Source organism: Artemia sp. Qi Xiang Cuo, chromosome 15 (genome assembly GCF_049724085.1).
Source record: "Artemia sp. Qi Xiang Cuo chromosome 15, ASM4972408v1, whole genome shotgun sequence".
NCBI classification, from domain to species: domain Eukaryota; kingdom Metazoa; phylum Arthropoda; class Branchiopoda; order Anostraca; family Artemiidae; genus Artemia; species Artemia sp. Qi Xiang Cuo.
The window spans coordinates 22,725,911-22,742,654 of record NC_142808.1 but is presented as its reverse complement, the minus strand read 5'-3'; the positions used below and the strand labels follow the sequence as shown (position 1 = coordinate 22,742,654).

The 16,744-nt window shown below is 33.9% G+C and overlaps 1 protein-coding gene across 1 annotated transcript in view; it reads right to left on the bottom strand.

Moving 5' to 3' along the window:
- The window catches only part of Prosalpha2 (proteasome alpha2 subunit), a 76,549-nt gene that overhangs the window by 37,358 nt on the left and 22,447 nt on the right, over positions 1-16,744 (bottom strand). The window contains exon 4 of the mRNA XM_089101935.1: positions 9,733-9,874. Coding sequence (XP_088958061.1) covers positions 9,733-9,874 — 142 coding nt within the window. The remainder of the gene's footprint in view (positions 1-9,732; positions 9,875-16,744) is intronic.

The following is a 16,744-nucleotide window of genomic DNA, read 5'->3' as shown; positions in this document are numbered from 1 at the left end:
AACTAGTGCCCTCTTTAATAGTCGAAAGTGATTGGAAGGCAGCTAACACCCCTTCCACGCCCACCGTTACCCCAAACACATCCGATCAAAATTTTAAGATAGCCATTTTGTTCAGAGTAACTGATTTCCAGATAGAAAATATGTTTTTTAAGGAATTTATTTCTCAACCACCTCGTTGTTATAGGTTCCTAAGTTCTGCCTTTGGTTTACATGAAAGCGAGTTTGGCAAACAGTATTATTTATTATTTTTTTCTTGTATCAATGGGCATTTCATATCAAAGAAGTTGTTACAAAAAATTTGAAAAAGGTCAATTCAATTAGTGATTGGATTCGTTTGTGCCCTTTTTAATAGTCGAAAATGATTGGAAGGATTGACATTTTTATAGTAGAGATCGATGTGGGTATAATTTATCATTTTTTTGTTGCTGTTTTTGTTGTTTAGACCATGGCACTTCGTATCGAAGGAGTTGTCGTAAGAACTTCGAAAGGGGCTCATTCGATTGAAAATAGAAAGAGCTGAAGCCCTTTTTAATATTCGAAAATGATTGGAGGGAAACTAATCCCTTTTCCCACGCCCACCCTCCCATTTGCCTTTATGTTTAAAAAGTAAATGCTGCCTTAAGATTAAATCAAAATGCAATGTGTTAATACTAATTCCCAATAAGGCATCTCAGCAGTATCCCAAGAACGACTGAGGGTATTATGTTCAAACTTTCAGGTCTTCTTCTGATTTTAAAATTTGACCAAATCAAAATAGCGTAAGTGTATCTAAGCTATCAAAGAAAGTAAACAATTTTTTTTGCGAATGTTATCAAGTTTTCCATTTCAGGTCCACTAGAGGAGGTATGAAACTAAATTAAACACTAATATTTGTGTCCAGATTTGTAAAGTACATAATTTGTACTTTACTGACAAAAATACAAATGAATATGCATTGTTTGTTTAATATACATATACTGATATTTAGTAATAAAAATGTTAATACTATTTGATTTATTAAAGTTATAAAAGTAAAAACATTTATTTTTTTTTATTAAGGTGAAAACTTTGTTTTGGCCTTGGGAAGGTATAGGGGGTTTTGAGCACAACTTATGTTAATTTCTGCTCGTTTTGAGTTTGACTCAGTTATTTATTGTTATTTTTGTTCGTTTTGAAAAAGAAAGCCGCGAAAAAGAAAGCGATTAAAATACCACGTTTTTATCATCCACTCTGATTTAATATTATTTTGTTTTCCACTCCGTAGATATTGCGAACAGATTTTCCTATTGCATTCAACGCTCATTGCTGGAGAAAATAATAATAAATTACAACTTGGGGGAACAGTATTCTAATTCTCAAATAATATTTTCTGGAATTCAGATACAGCTAAACATCTGTCCATTTTACTAAAACACAATTGCAAAGTCCATTTAGTAGGAAAACTTAGACCTCGTGTCTGACATTTTACGCCATTTAACAGGTATAATCTTTGGTCTATTACCAAATAAAGCCTAGAATCAAGACAGGCATCTCCAAAAGAAGTTAGGTAGGGATAATAAGGGAAATGGGAGACATATAGGGGAGAAATATAGGGACATATAGGGGAGATAAGGGAATATGTAAATATTTCACATTCTCAAGGGGGCACGCACCCAAAGGTTCCCTCTAAGTATGTGCCTAGACCATATTGAACAAAAAATTAGGTATTAGAGTGTAAAATATAAAATTACTAAAAAAGTATAAAAGGCGTTAAAGTGAAGCAGTTACACTTTTTGACACTAGAAACTGCTGACAATTGAACATAGCTGAAACTCGACGGCTATCAGTGGATGTGTTAATTAAGTTCTACTTCAGCAGTGGTAATTCTAAAAGCGGCAAGTTAGATCAATTATAAGTTTTAAAGGAGACTGAAAAAACTGTAAACACTTTTTTTGTTTCCCCTTATTATTGACAAATAGTTTGTGCTGTTAAGAATTGTATTTAGTCTTCAAGATAAGACAATAATTTTTTTTTTTTTTTTTTTTTAAGCGTAAAGATCTAGCGCATTTCATTAAAGGGAATATGACATGTTTTTGGAAAGAAACAAAATTCCTAACTATTTTGAGACCTAGATGAGATTTGAGACACAGATTAAACCAATCGTTTGAGCGTAGTAGGATGGGTCGCAAATATCCCTTCGACAAAGTGTCACAAAATGCCTTTGGATTTACCACAGCCGATTTGACACATTAGCATTAATATTTCAGCTGCAGTTGAAGTGGCATAAAAATAAATAAATATATATATATATATATATATATATATATATATATATATATATATATATATATATATATATATATATATATATATATATATATATATATATTAATAAAAAAAATACAAATAAATGATCTCCTTTCATCTGTGAACAAAATTCACATGTCTTTTTTTTGGCTTATTAGCCTTTTGCTAACTCGTCCAACACATATACACACACACAAAATAATAATAAAATAAAATAAAAAATAGACCGTCCAACATTAATCACGAAATTTCAAGGCCAACTTCCCCGATATTGCTTTTGTTCTGGAGTTGATTCACTTTCATGCTGAAGCTTAAAATTACCATTTAGTGGCATTAACAAGATTCTTTTCGTCTGCTTTGTAGAACACTGAGAACAGATTTCTAACTGTATTCACCGTTCATTGCTTAGAAAAATACATTTAAGTTGCCATTTGGAGAAATAATATTCTTATTCCCACAGTATATTTTCTGGTTCAAGGGCTGAATATATTTCCATCTTGTAAAGAACAGCTGCAAAGGTTATTAGTAATGGAATCGAGACCTCGTCCCTGACAATTTGCGTCCATGGTATTTATGATCTTTGGCCTAAGAAATAATTCCGCGCGAAGGATCAAGATATATTTAATCAAGAAAGATACGACTCCTGTAATAAGAAATATAAAAAAAAAGTTAGTCCATTCTGGCAGAGACACAGGGGAATAGGTATTTTGTTCTCCTTCCCAAAAATATATAGAGATTTCTATGATTATTTCTTGAGTTTCTTTTATTCCCCATATAATTGACCTATTTTTTGCTTTTTCATATATTTGCCCTCTCTCGAAATATCTCCCTTAAATCGATTACTGCCTGCCTATCTGAACCTACTATAGTTAGTTTTTCTGGGGAATGCAAGGTTCACTCGACAGTACAGGGTTTTGTGACCCTACTCCAAGACCTTCAAATTGGTCGGTGCAAGAATGGTTAATGTACCAATAAGTTTGATTTAATGGGAGGTCATTGAAAAGGGGTAGAGCTCATGAGTTTCGCTCTGTACTGGGGTCTTACACCCTGAAACTCAAGCTCCAGCTTTTCAACAGTAGCGTTATCTCTGTACTATTGTGAGGGCGCAAATCATGGGCGGTGACTAGGCAACAAAAACAAGAAATTTGAGAATATCTATCTCAGATGAATCCTCGATAGTCACTAGACAGACAGAATCACCAAAGCTTTTATACAAGAAAAAACGAAACCATCACTTGTAACTGATAAAATTAAAAGCAGTTGATGACGTTATTAAGAGTATATGGTGAGAATGGGCACAAACTACCTACCACTTAATATTTGATGCTGGGTCCTTCCGGATTCAGAAGACACGGACGGAAAACTCTAGTCTACGCAAGTTTTATTAGTTTTTTTTACAAATTTCCTCAGGGCAAAAGTCTCGACTACGTATAAAAATTGATACTTAGATAAAACCCTTAAAAAACTAGTTAATAATCTTTGAAATAACGTGTCAAGTTTGGCGAAGCAATCTCTTGAGTTAACATACCAATAGATTTAAAGGCCAAATTAAACAAAATTATAGCCAAATTATATAATTTGCCAATTGACTTTCTATATTTCAATATATTTGAAATGAATGGATTTGAAAAGAATGAGAATTTGAGATGAATGAGATTTATATTTATTTTATTCATTTTACGTACTTAATTTACTAAATAATTTATTAATGATTTGACTATTCCTTGTGCTTTTCGAATCTTAAGTTTTTTTTTTCAAAATTTCCATATAGACTCCAGAATTTTTTTTCCGTTCAACAAACGCCATTCTGAGATGGATTTCTATTAAAGTCCACGCAGAAAAATTAGCCTTGAGCAATTAGTTTCAAGGCTTTGAGATTGGGGCATTGAAGATTCATTTCAAAACCATACCTACTTTAAATAGACAAGAAAAAGCACTTTCTATCTGATTCACTGGAATTAAAAAGTTGAGAGGGAACTTAATTCACCTATTACCGACTCATGACAGATATCGAACTGAAGGAAATCAGTTCAATTTCCGCAAGTAGTCTCACAAAATAAAAATCAAGATCCTAGACCAGAAGCAGAGTTTAGTTCTGGTCCCAATTGATGAGAAAAACAGATACTGCTTTATTGTTGATTTCTTTCTCGAAGAAGAAATCATTAAATAAAGCTTTATTTTTACCAATTTTTATCTATTTTTACTGTCTTTTCAAGGGGCAATGAATTAAGACAAGGCAAAATCTACTCTCAGCATTTCGTGTATCCTAAGATGTAAAATCCTTTTGACCCTTATCACACAAATTAAGACTGGGTTTAAAGTACCGCGTTTATCCTTTTACAGGTATTCTTCAGTGTTTCAATAAGCCATGCTTTTGACTATTTTTTTATTTTTTACCCACGCTTCTTTCTTTTTAAATACGGTGCCCGCTATTGCCAAAAACTACATATTGAGGTTTTTTTCAGTAATAATTGAATATTTAATATAACTTTCCACTTATCCAACTCGAACAATCAGGTTTCAGTTTCAGTCTTGAAAACTGATTTTATCTTTTGTTTTAACTATTTTTTCTAATTTTTTTTATGGCAAACTCTGGACAAGTGACGGAGAAAAATTACACCCTAGCATCTAAAGGGTGTTTAAAAAAAACACCGGATTTGAATCTGCTATAAATCGAATTTATTTATTTGAAACAATCAAAACAAAACACACCATTCTTTTAAGGAGATGTTGAGATTATAGGTGAAACACAATATCGGACATACGAACCCCCATGCTAGCCACTCACTCACTCAGACATTCCCCCATCATGCTAGCTACATTTGATGTTTTGACGCTGGCTCCAACACCTACTTCTGAAACACCCTGCTTGAACTGTAATTAAACAAAAACTTGCAATATGTACGATCAGAGAACCATAGTGACACCTTCAATAACCTCAACCTCACTAACAGCCTATTATTCTAAAGGCTGGCAATCAGCATCTTCTTTGAACCAGGTCGTACAGGATTCAAACCGTACGATTGGTGGACCAAAGTAGATCCATAGTCCGGCTTTTTTATATTTATGTAATAAATGTTAATTTCATTTATTCATATATAAGTGCAACATATAAAAAAGCCGGATTTGAAAAGCCGGACTACGAATCTATTTTGGTCCACCAATCGTACGGTTAATATAAAACGGTAATATAACGGTAATATAAACGGTAATATAAAAAGCATTCTGTATTATAATTCTGGCATATTTCCCCTGACAAGTTTACTCCCTGGAAACTTGACAAGTTTACTCCCTGGGCAAATTTTATAACATAAAGACCTTTCCCCTGGGGTTGTGGGGGGCGGGTCATGTTATACTCAAAGGCATAGTTATTTGGCCTTTCAACTATGATGAACAAAATGGTAATCTCAAAATTTTGATTCGACGATTTTGGGAAAAGGGGAGGGGGAAGGGGCCTAGTTGCCCTCCAATTTCTTTGGTATTTAATAATGGCATTAGACTAAAAATGGCTCAGAGACTCGTTTTTATTTGGTGGTGTAAGGATGGCCAGTGTGTGATATTATTGGTTTTTATTTATGAACTTAAAATATGCGATATATGGGTCCATGTAAATGATAAAAATCACATTAATCTGCTTTAATAAAAATTTTAAGGGTTAAAGCAAAGCAATTTCTTAATTTCGCCACTAGTTTTATAACTTTTTGAAGCCAGTTTTTTAAATTTTTAATTATGTTATAATAAAAAAACAGAAACAGCTACTTGATAAACGTCAATTGGGCAGTGGAAGAGGTAATTGCCCCCCTAGATCTTTAATGCCCCTCTAAATTTTGAAAAAAAAACTAGAATTTTAACTAGAACCTTCTAGAATTTTCATTGAAAAAAAGCTTTTTTAAGGATGTTTCTATTGGAAAAAAATAGACAAGACCACAAAATTAACACACTACCCCTTCCCCCAAGATTTCGAAAATTATATTTTTCTCTTCTTCCACAAAAACTTGTGAACTGACGGCCCTTAAATAAAATAACTATGTCTTTGATCAAGACTTGATGGGCAACAAAATCTTGGCAAGCTGTTAAGGTATACGTTCCCCTTAAACAAGCGATTTCGCAATAAGACTGCAGCTGTAACTTCCACCAGAAAAACAAGACATTTGCATCATTAGATTCACTAGTCTAAGATCTGTCCATTCACCGAGCCAGGACTAAGATATTACTTTGACATATTTTTTTTTTTTTTTTTTTTTTTTTTAGAGGAAGCTAAATTTGTTTAAAGCATAGGAACTGTTTTCCTTTGACAATTTCCAAGTAATATTTAAGTCATTTTAGAACTAAATAACGACTCGCACTGAATTTGAAACATGTATTTCGGTATATGGATAGAACTAAATCTCAGCTATACAATGATGGCAAAATTATCATCTTTCACACCAACACACCAAAAACTACAAAGAGAAAATAAACCTTAAGTTAGGTGAATAAATGGATCTACGACCCAAAGTAGGCCTAACCTACCCTGGTCTATCAAACAGTACGTGGTAACGAACTGTAAGTAAGGAGCGACCCGGCTCAATGGTAACCGAAACTCTAGAAAACGAGATTTTCATACTAATAGATACATCAAAAGAATCAGATTTAATGCTGATTTCAAATATATAAGTTTCATCAAGTTTAGTCCTACCCATCAAAAGTTACGCGCCTGAGAAAATTTGGCTGATTTTCGAAAAAAGGGGGAATAACCCCTACAAGTTATAGAACCTTAATGAAAATCACACCATCATCATATTCAGCGTATCAGAGAACCCTACTGCAGAGGTTTCAAGCCCCCCCTGCAGAGGTCCTATCTACAAAATGTAGAATTTTGCATTTTTTGCCAGAAGAAAGATCACGGATGGGTGTTTATTTGCTTTTTTTTATTTTTTTTTTTCCAGGGGTGATCGTATTGACCCAGTGGTCCTAGAATACCATGGGAGGGCTCATTGGAACGGAAATTAAAAGTTCTAGTTCCCTTTTTAAGTGACAAAAAAGTGGAGGGCAACAAGGCCCCCTCCCTCACTCATTTTTTCCCCAAAGTCACCCGATCAAAATTTTGAGATAGCCATTTTGTTCAGCATGGTCGAAAATATGATAACTATGTCTTTTAGGATGACTTAATCCCCCGAAGTCCCCTGGGGGACGGCTAAAAGTTTATGAAGTTTACCCAATGTTAACATAGTATTGGTTATTGGGAAGTATACAGACGTTTTCAGGGGGAAATTTTTCTTGTGGGTGAGGGTGGGGGGGGGCATGGGCGCCCATATGGGGGGGGGGGGCTGGGGGGCTCCCGCCCCCTCCCCCCCTGGCTGAATGATGCTGCCTTATTTTTATACTTTTGTTCTGAGATTTCTATTGTATAGCATTAAAAGTGCCAATTAGACGAGGTTTGCCCCCCCCCTGAAATTCAGCTTATGGGCGCCCATGGGGGGGGGGGGGTTGTGTGTGAGGAACTCTCCATGAAGGAAGTTTTCATGGGAGAAGGGACATTACTATGAAGGGGGTGCCGGATTTCCCAGCATTATTTCAAAAAAAGATCAGAAATTAAATAAAAAAAAACAAGTTTTTCAAATGAAATTAAGGAGCAACATAAAAACTTAAAATGAACAGAAAATATTACGTATATGATTGGGTTCACCCCCTAGTCAATACCTTGCTCTTTACGCCAAAGATTTTTTTGTACTTTCATAAGAGCTATTTATTCTAATTAACGGCCTTTGTGATTAAGGGGTAATTTTTAAAGAATTGGAACAAAATTCGAACTTTAGCTTAAAGAGCGGGGTATTGACTAGGGACGGGCCCCCTAATATACTTATTAAAAATATATGAATATAGAAGTTCGTTACGTAAGTTAATTCGTAAGTTATGTTTATTTGTTACTAATAAAAACGTTCTTAAACAAAATTAAACAAGTTTGGAGAAAGCCATTTAACCAAATAAAAATAAAATTAATATACAAATTTTGTTTTAATTATTCATGTACGGTGAGCCAAAATCAAAACCTGCATTAATTCAAAAACATTAAAAAATTAAATAAAAAAAACAAGTTTTTTAACTGAAAATAAGGAATGACGTTAAAACTTAAAACGAACAGAAATTATTCTGAACATGAAAGGGCGCCTCCTCAACGCCTCGCTCTTTACGCTAAAGTTTGACTTTCTCACAACTCTATTTTTTTTAAACAACAAAAAACTTTAGCGTAAAGAGCGAGGCGTTGAGGAGGAGACAGCCCCTTTCATATGCGGAATAATTTCTGTTCGTTTTAAGTTTTAACGTCGTTCCTTACTTTCAGTTAAAAAAATTGTATATATATATATATATATATATATATATATATATATATATATATATATATATATATATATATATATATATATATATATATATATATATATATATATATATATATATATATATATATATATATATATATATATATATATATATATATATATATATATATATATATATATATATATATATATATATATATATAGAAAATTCTATATAGAAAATTCTATATAGAATATATATAGAAAATTCTTTTAATGTCCTTTGGACTTAAATGTGAAATAATCAGTAATTAATAAGCAATAAAAAACAAGTTAAAATTAACTTGGGTGTGATAATTCAAAAGGCGTTATGTTGTAAAACACACAATGTACAGAATAAAGTACAAACTTAAAAAATGTTTACTCCTGTTCACGTATGTTTACTGAAAAATATGTTTTAATTCAAAAAAAAAATTGCTATAGCTATTTTGACTGTTAATACCAACCAGCTGTTTATACTCAAAATGCGTTCAAGGCCTCAAATACATCAATATTGCAAAAATAGTTTATATATCAAAAGTTCTACAACGTAATTATTTTTACAAGTCAGAAAAGGGGATATAAAACCCTTTTGAAAAAAACTTTAAAAAGGCATATTCCGCAAGGGAAAGTGGGGGAGGAGGGCTTTAACCTTTCTCCACCATTAAAGTCTCAAGGTTTTGACGATCTACTCTGTTTTTTCTTATGTTTTCCAAATAATCCATTCATTTTCCAGGTTTTTCGAAGTCACGCTTTTCCCCCTTTTTAGAAACAAAATCTTTTGTACCCGGCTGCTTCAAAGCGTTTTCAGATCCAAATATGATATGAAAGAATGGACCGAGCCAATCAATTCAACGTATTGCGTTTAAGAATTTAGACTAAAAAAAGTATCATATATTGTCTTCCGTATTAGTTAAGCCAAAATGTCAAGCAATTTCCCAAGGGGAGTGGGTATGGGGGAGGGGTCGAAACACTACGAAAATAAACTTTAGGTCTTTGTCTTTCCGGTGGTTTATTCAATTTCAACTATGGGCAGCATTCATCAAAAGCAAAAAAATAAAAAATAAAATAAAAAAAACACTCACAAATGTCAAAAAATGCCAAAAATACGATGAAGTCAACTTACCCAGACTGTGTATATTCTTGCATAAGTAAAGCAACTTTTTGCACAAGACGAGTAGTGGGGATTTCTTCTCTGTAGGTGTACATGTAGTCCTCTGCCATTTTTCTGGCTTTTCGAACCAAAAGACGAAAGTCAGGCCCCATTCCTTGATAAGCAAAGGAATCAAATCAATGATTAAATCCGATCAAGATTCATGCTTGAAAGTATATAAACCTTCGGCTCTCAAATTATATCATAGGCAGCGCTAGCGCGCTGCCTAAGTAAAGAACGATAGTAGAGAGGGGTCAGGAGGTACAAACGGGACTCCTTATATGGGCATAGAATGCTGACGGGACTCCAAATAAGGGCATAGCCTCCCTAGGGAGAAAGATTACGTAATGGGGTCAATGACCTCTTTTTCCAAGGTCGATTTATTTGATGTTTCTATGTGTAATAACTCCGGGGCGAAGGTTGCACATGCGCATTGAATTCTAACGGGAAACAATGTTATTGATCTAGGACTCGAGGGGGAAGTGAATATCCGAGAACTTGATTGCGTAATCGATCGCGAATGTCATGGTGTCCAGAAATAGTATTTGTTGTTGTTGTAAGTGCACACTCTCAGCGAATGCTATGATCCAGAAATAGTATTTGTTGTGGTTTTGGTCATGTACATGCACGAGGCTAATGTCATGGTGTCCTGAAATAGTATTTGTTGTTGTTGCTATCGAGCCAAATGTTAAGACTTTCCCGGAAACAGTTAGATCACATGTGTCCTTCTCAGCCAATCAGCGATTCGGATACATCCTCCTTCTCAGCCAATCAGAGGCCTGCTTACATATGATTTCCCCGTTACATAACAATTCGCCCTTGAGATTTCATATATAACGGGCATGCAATGTGATTAAATTATCAGAAAGTATTTTGACGCTGTGTAAACAACAATGGATAATATTGATGAATTAGAAGCCGTGGCAACTTCAATTTACCATGTAAGTACATTTTTTATTTTCAAACGAATTTTCCATGGACATCCTCCAGTATATTCAGCTAAAACATAAATATATTCCTTTTCCCCAACCCCCCCCCCCCCACATACAATACAAACATCACTTTACAATCTTTATACTAACTAGGAAAACATAAAATATATTCTTTTTACCCTAACCCCATCCCCCATTGTTTTACAATCAAATTCTCGCAAAAAGAAATAATTTTCTTTTCGTTAAAGTTTGAATTTTCTCTATTGTGATTTAGTGTCTACTGACTTCTGTCAATTTTTAATGTAAATGCCGTTCTGTTTTGACACATGGCTCTCCGGTGCGAGGCATATAATTAGCTCTGACCCTTTTTAGAGCATTTCCTGCTCATTAGCAGTTTAGTTTCCAAAGATTTCACAGATTCAAAAGGACACGACTAAAAACATGTTTTTATTTATTGGATAACTGAAAAAGAATCATAGCTCAGATCAATGCTTCGATGTTTGACTAAATATACACATTTTCAACGTTTAGTATTAGGAGGGGGGATTTTCTTCAAAGAAACTAGACCGGCTTTTGAACGGCTCAGTGAGCTGTAATTCTCAGATTCAAAAGGATGCGATATCAGTCGCTGTGGGGAGGGGGTATTTGTCCAGGTCGTTTCTCCGGGGTTATTGGCCGTGGGGGTGATTGTCCGTGGGCTGTATTTTCTGGGGGTAGGGTAAATACCAGCTATCGTAAAAGGATATGGAAAGATAAAAAACAGCGTTAATACTTTAAATGCATCAAACAAGGCATGCTCAATACAGATTAAAACCAGAAAAGAACAGAAACGTCTAAAAATAAGAAACTAGGCTGACTTATATAGCCCGGCCTTTGACTGGCTCAGTGAGCTGTAATTCTCAGATTCAAAAAAAGGATGCAATTAGTATATTTCACGAAATTTTTTTACGTTGTGCTTTCTTAGTGATAAACTAAACAAAATTATATGGATGATGATACTAACTTTCTTTCTATAAAAAGGGGCATATTATTTTGAAACTAATTTTTTCTCTTCTTTTTAAGCCCAATTATGAAGAATGTATGGCACCTCCTTCCAAGAAAGCCAGAGATGACGAGACAGCCCCATCAGTGCCAGTCCCAATGCAGCCTGGGTTTAAGTTAAAGAGAGAGTGGACGGCTTCTTATAATATGGTGAACCATGCCGAAGCGCAAAATCATGAAATAGCCGGCCCAGTTTCGCAAGAACATAGCGATGTCGCCCCGTCCACCCTCCAGCATGCACTACCTGGTCCTTCGGGTGCCCAAGTGCAGCCGGGATATGCACATGTACTTATTTTTTCCTACCTTTCTATTTATTCATTTTTCAGTCCTTTTCAATCCCATTATAAACTTATCTCTGTGAGATATCACCCCCCCCAACCATTGTTTTAAATTTATCTCCCTCGGAGATATCTAAATGTAATTTTTTACAATGAAACCACTCTTTCTCTGCCCCCCTCCCTCGGAGATATCTAAATGTAATTTTTTGCAAAGAAACCACTCTGTTCTAATCTTTGTTATCGCATCAATATCTCATAAGCGAATATTTTTAGGTAATTTCTATTAATAATCACCGCCTTTGAAACTCAAAATGCTATTTTTTCTAATATTTGATATTTTCTCTGTTGCTATCTCTTCGACGTTATCTCATAAGCGAATATTTTTCATGGGTAATTTCAATTAATGCTCACCATTTGAAACTCAAAATCCCCCTATTTTTCACAAATGATTATCACATAGTTTCAAGAGAAGGAACTGAGTGAGATTATTCACATTTATCTATTTGTCACATATGGTTCCTGTAATTTTCGCAAGGATATTTTAAGATAACTTTCAATCTTAAAAACCCTTGCCAATATTTTAGTGATGTAGAGACATTCCTCAATAAGAATTAACGGTTCTCGAATTTAATTGTACTGTTTCCCAGAGAATACGCTTGGAAACAGAACAGACACGAGATTAAAAATAATCTAGGCTCATTTGGAGTCATAGACAACCTGTACGGGGAGTAGGCGAAACGACTTATGCCGCCTAACAATACGGTTTTTTGGGACATTATGTAAATAACCAGAACCCGGAATGCGCCGATGGGTCCGGGGAGTGCTGTGGGGGCAAGGTGAGGGACGCGCCGGGGGGATGCGCCACGGGTCAGGGAAGTGCCACAGGGATGCGCCACGGGTCAGGGAAGTGCCACTGGGATGCGCCACGGGCCCGAGAAGCATCGCGGGAAGCGCTGCGGGGCCCGAGAAGCGCCACGGGGATGCGCTGTGGCTCCGAAAAGTGCCGAAAAAAAAAATTAGGGGGGGGAGTTAGCAATTTTAATAGTGACAAAATTGAAATGAAAAGATACTTGTTTCTTACTTCAGTGTCTAACCATTTCTCTTCGAAATTTAGCGATTTTAGCTTTAACAATTTTCCTAAATTTAGGGGAGGGGCGTGAATCCATGATTTTTGTTGGGGAGGGGGTTAGCACTTTTAATAGTGACAAAATAGAAATGAAATTTAATTTAAACACTTTTTTTTTTCAGATATAATGATGTTTGGTGTGATTGACACAGAATATATTGGTCTGAAATATTCCGCAACTGGCATTATATTCGAAGCAGCTTTCTTACTCCTAGACAATCAACGACGTGAAATTCATTGCTATAAATGGAACATCAGATACAATATGTATGAGTACGAGAAAAACAGATGGAGTCCAACACTAAATTTTATAAATCGAAATGGCTTTTACGCTAAAACCATACGACCACATAATGAAAATAGCTATGAAATAAAACATGTACAAGAGGCAATTCAGGAAATATGCAGTTATTTTGGTTTGCAAACTGTTTATGTTAAGGGAAACGTGCCAACTGATAAACTCTTACTAGAAAAATGTGATAAAAACATAGCATTATTCAATTTAGAAGACTTCAAATGTGAGAAATACCTGCATTCAGTCCATGACCCAGAAGATGACGTTAGATATTTCGCTAAATGGATACCGGAAAAGATACCTGACATGGAAAAATGCATCAGATATCCAAAGTCCTAAACTTGCTCCTCCTCATATCAAATGGATTAAGCTTCTTTTTTTTTTAAATATGTCATTATTTTTTTTCAAATGTTTTAAATATGTTTAAGCAATAAATATCTTAAGCCTCAACCGTTTTTATTCTTTAGAATAGTCCATCGCCATGAAAATTATACTTTCAGATTCAACATGCCAGGGAACACACTTTCAAGTTCAGCATGTTGGAGAACCCTAAATAGTAACCCCTAAATAGTTAAGTTAACACTAAATGGTTAAAGAATTTTTCTGAAATTATCTTAAGCCTGAGACGTTTTTATTATTTATAATAGACCTTCACCACGAAAATTAGACTTTCAGATTAAACATGCCAGGGACAACACTTTCAAGTTCAGCATGTTGGAGAACCCTAAATAGTTATCCATAAAAAGGTAAGTTAACTCTAAAAGGTTAAAGAATTTTTCAGAAATTATCTTAAGCCTGAGACGTTTTTATTCTTTAGAATAGTCCATCGCCACGAAAATTAGACTTTCAGATTCAACATACCAGGGAACACACTTTCAAGTTCAGCATGTTGGAGAACCCTAAATAGTCACCCCTAAAATGGTAAGTTAACCCTAAAAGGTTAAAGAATTTTTCTGAAATTATCTTAAGCCTGAGACGTTTTTATTCTTTATAATAGTACATAGCCACCAAAAATATACATTCAAATTCAAAAAGCCAGGGAACACACTTTCAAGTTCAACATGTTGGAGAACCCTTAATAGTCATCCATAAAAAGGTAAGTTAACCCTAAAAGGTTAAAGAATTTTTCTGAAATTACACTTTCAGATCCAGTATGTCAGGGAACACAGTTTCAGGTTCAGCATGTAGGAGAACCATAAATGCTCATCCCTAAAAAGGTAAGTTAACCCTAAATGGTTAAAGCATTTCTCTATTTATGTAGAGTTTCAACTAGCTATGGCTAAGTTTGTTAAAGACAAACTATTTTCTTGCGAAAACACACAAAATCAGAAAAAATTTTAAATGTACCTTTAGTACCTACGAAATTAGAATTAAATTAATATAATTATGCTGATTTTCATATATATTTTTATATGATTTATAAAGAATATATATTTTCTTTATAAAACACAAAACATCAGAAAAAATGTTCAATTTTACTTTAGTACCTACGCAATTAGGCTTAAATGAATATATTTATGCAGAGTTTTAACTAGCTATGGCTAAGTTTTCTAAGGACAAGCTATTTTCTTGCGAAAAAACACAAACTCAGAAAAAAATTTACAATGTTCCTTTAGTACCTACGCAATTAGGCTTAAATGAAGATATTTATGCAGAGTTTCAACTAGCTATGGCTAAATTTGATAAAGACAAGCTATTTTCTTGCGAAAACACACAAAATCAGAGAAAATATTTAATGTTCCTTTAGTACCTACGCAATTAGACTAAAAATGAAGATATCTATGCAGAGTTTCAACTATCTATGGCTAAGTTTGCTAAAGAGAAGCTATTTTCTTGTGAAAACACACAAAATCAGAAATAATTTTCAATGTTCCTTTATTACCCTAGCAATTGTGCTAAAAATGAAGTTATTTATGCAGAGTTTCAACTATGTATGGCGGAGTTTTATAAATACAAGATATTTTATTGTGAAAACACACAAACTCAGAAAAAAATGTAAAATGTTAGTAGATAAACGAAACTATTGGGCTAAAAATTAAGTAATTTATTAAGAAATTAAACTAGCTTTGGCTACGTTTTCTAAAGACAAGCTATTTTCTCGTGAAAACACACAAAATCAGAAAAAAATTTTCAATGTTCCTTTAGTACCCTCACAATTAGACTAAAAATGAAGATATTTATGCAGAGTTTCAAATAGCTATGGCTATGTTTGATAAAGACAAGGTATTTTCTTGTGAAAACACACAAAATCAGAAAAAATGTTCAATGTTCCTTTAGTACCTACGCAATTAGACTAAAAATGAAGATATCTATGCAGAGTTTCAACTAGCTATGGCTATGTTTGCTAAAGATAAGCTATTTTCTTGTGAAAACCCACAAAATCAGAAAAAATGTTCAATGTTCCTTTAGTACCTACGCAATTAGACTAAAAATGAAGATATTTATACAGAGTTTCAACTAGCTATGGCTAAGTTTGCTAAAGACAAGCTATTTTCTTGCGAAAACACACAAAATCAGAAAAAATGTTCAATGTTTCTTTTAGTACCTACACAATTATGCATAAATGATGATATTTTTGCAGAGTTTCAACGAATTATGACAAAGTTTGATAAAGATTATATATTTTCGTTCTAAAACACACAAACTCATAAAAAATATTCAATGTTCCTTGAGGACCTACACAATTAGAATAAAAATTAAGATATTTATGCAGAGTTTCTACTAGCTCTGGATAATTTTGCTAAAGACAAGCTATTTTCTTGCGAAAACCCACAAAATCAGAAAAAATGCTAAATGTTCCTTTAGTACCCTCACAAGTAGGCAAAAAATTAAATTTTTTATATTGATTTTCAACTATCAATGGCTATGTTCTATAAACACAAGGTATTTTCTTGCGAAAACACACAAAATCAGAAAAAAATTTTCAATTGTTCTCGAGTACCATCACAAATTGGATAACAAGTAATATATCTTTGCAGATTGTCAACTAGCTATGGCTAAGTTTGCTAAAGACAAGCTATTTTCTTGCGAAAACACACAAAATCAAAAAAAATGTTCAACGTTCCTTTAGTACCTACACAATTAGGCTGAAAATGATGTTATTTATGCAGAGTTTCAACTAGCTATGGCTAATTTTGCTAAAGACAAGCTATTTTCTTGAGAAAACACACAAAATCAGAAAAAATGTTAAATGTTCCTTTAGTACCTACTCAATTTGGCTGAATTGAAGATATTTTTGCAGAGTTTCAACTATCTATTGCTAAGTTTGCTAAAGACAAGCTATTTTCTTGCGAAAACACACAAAATCAGAAAA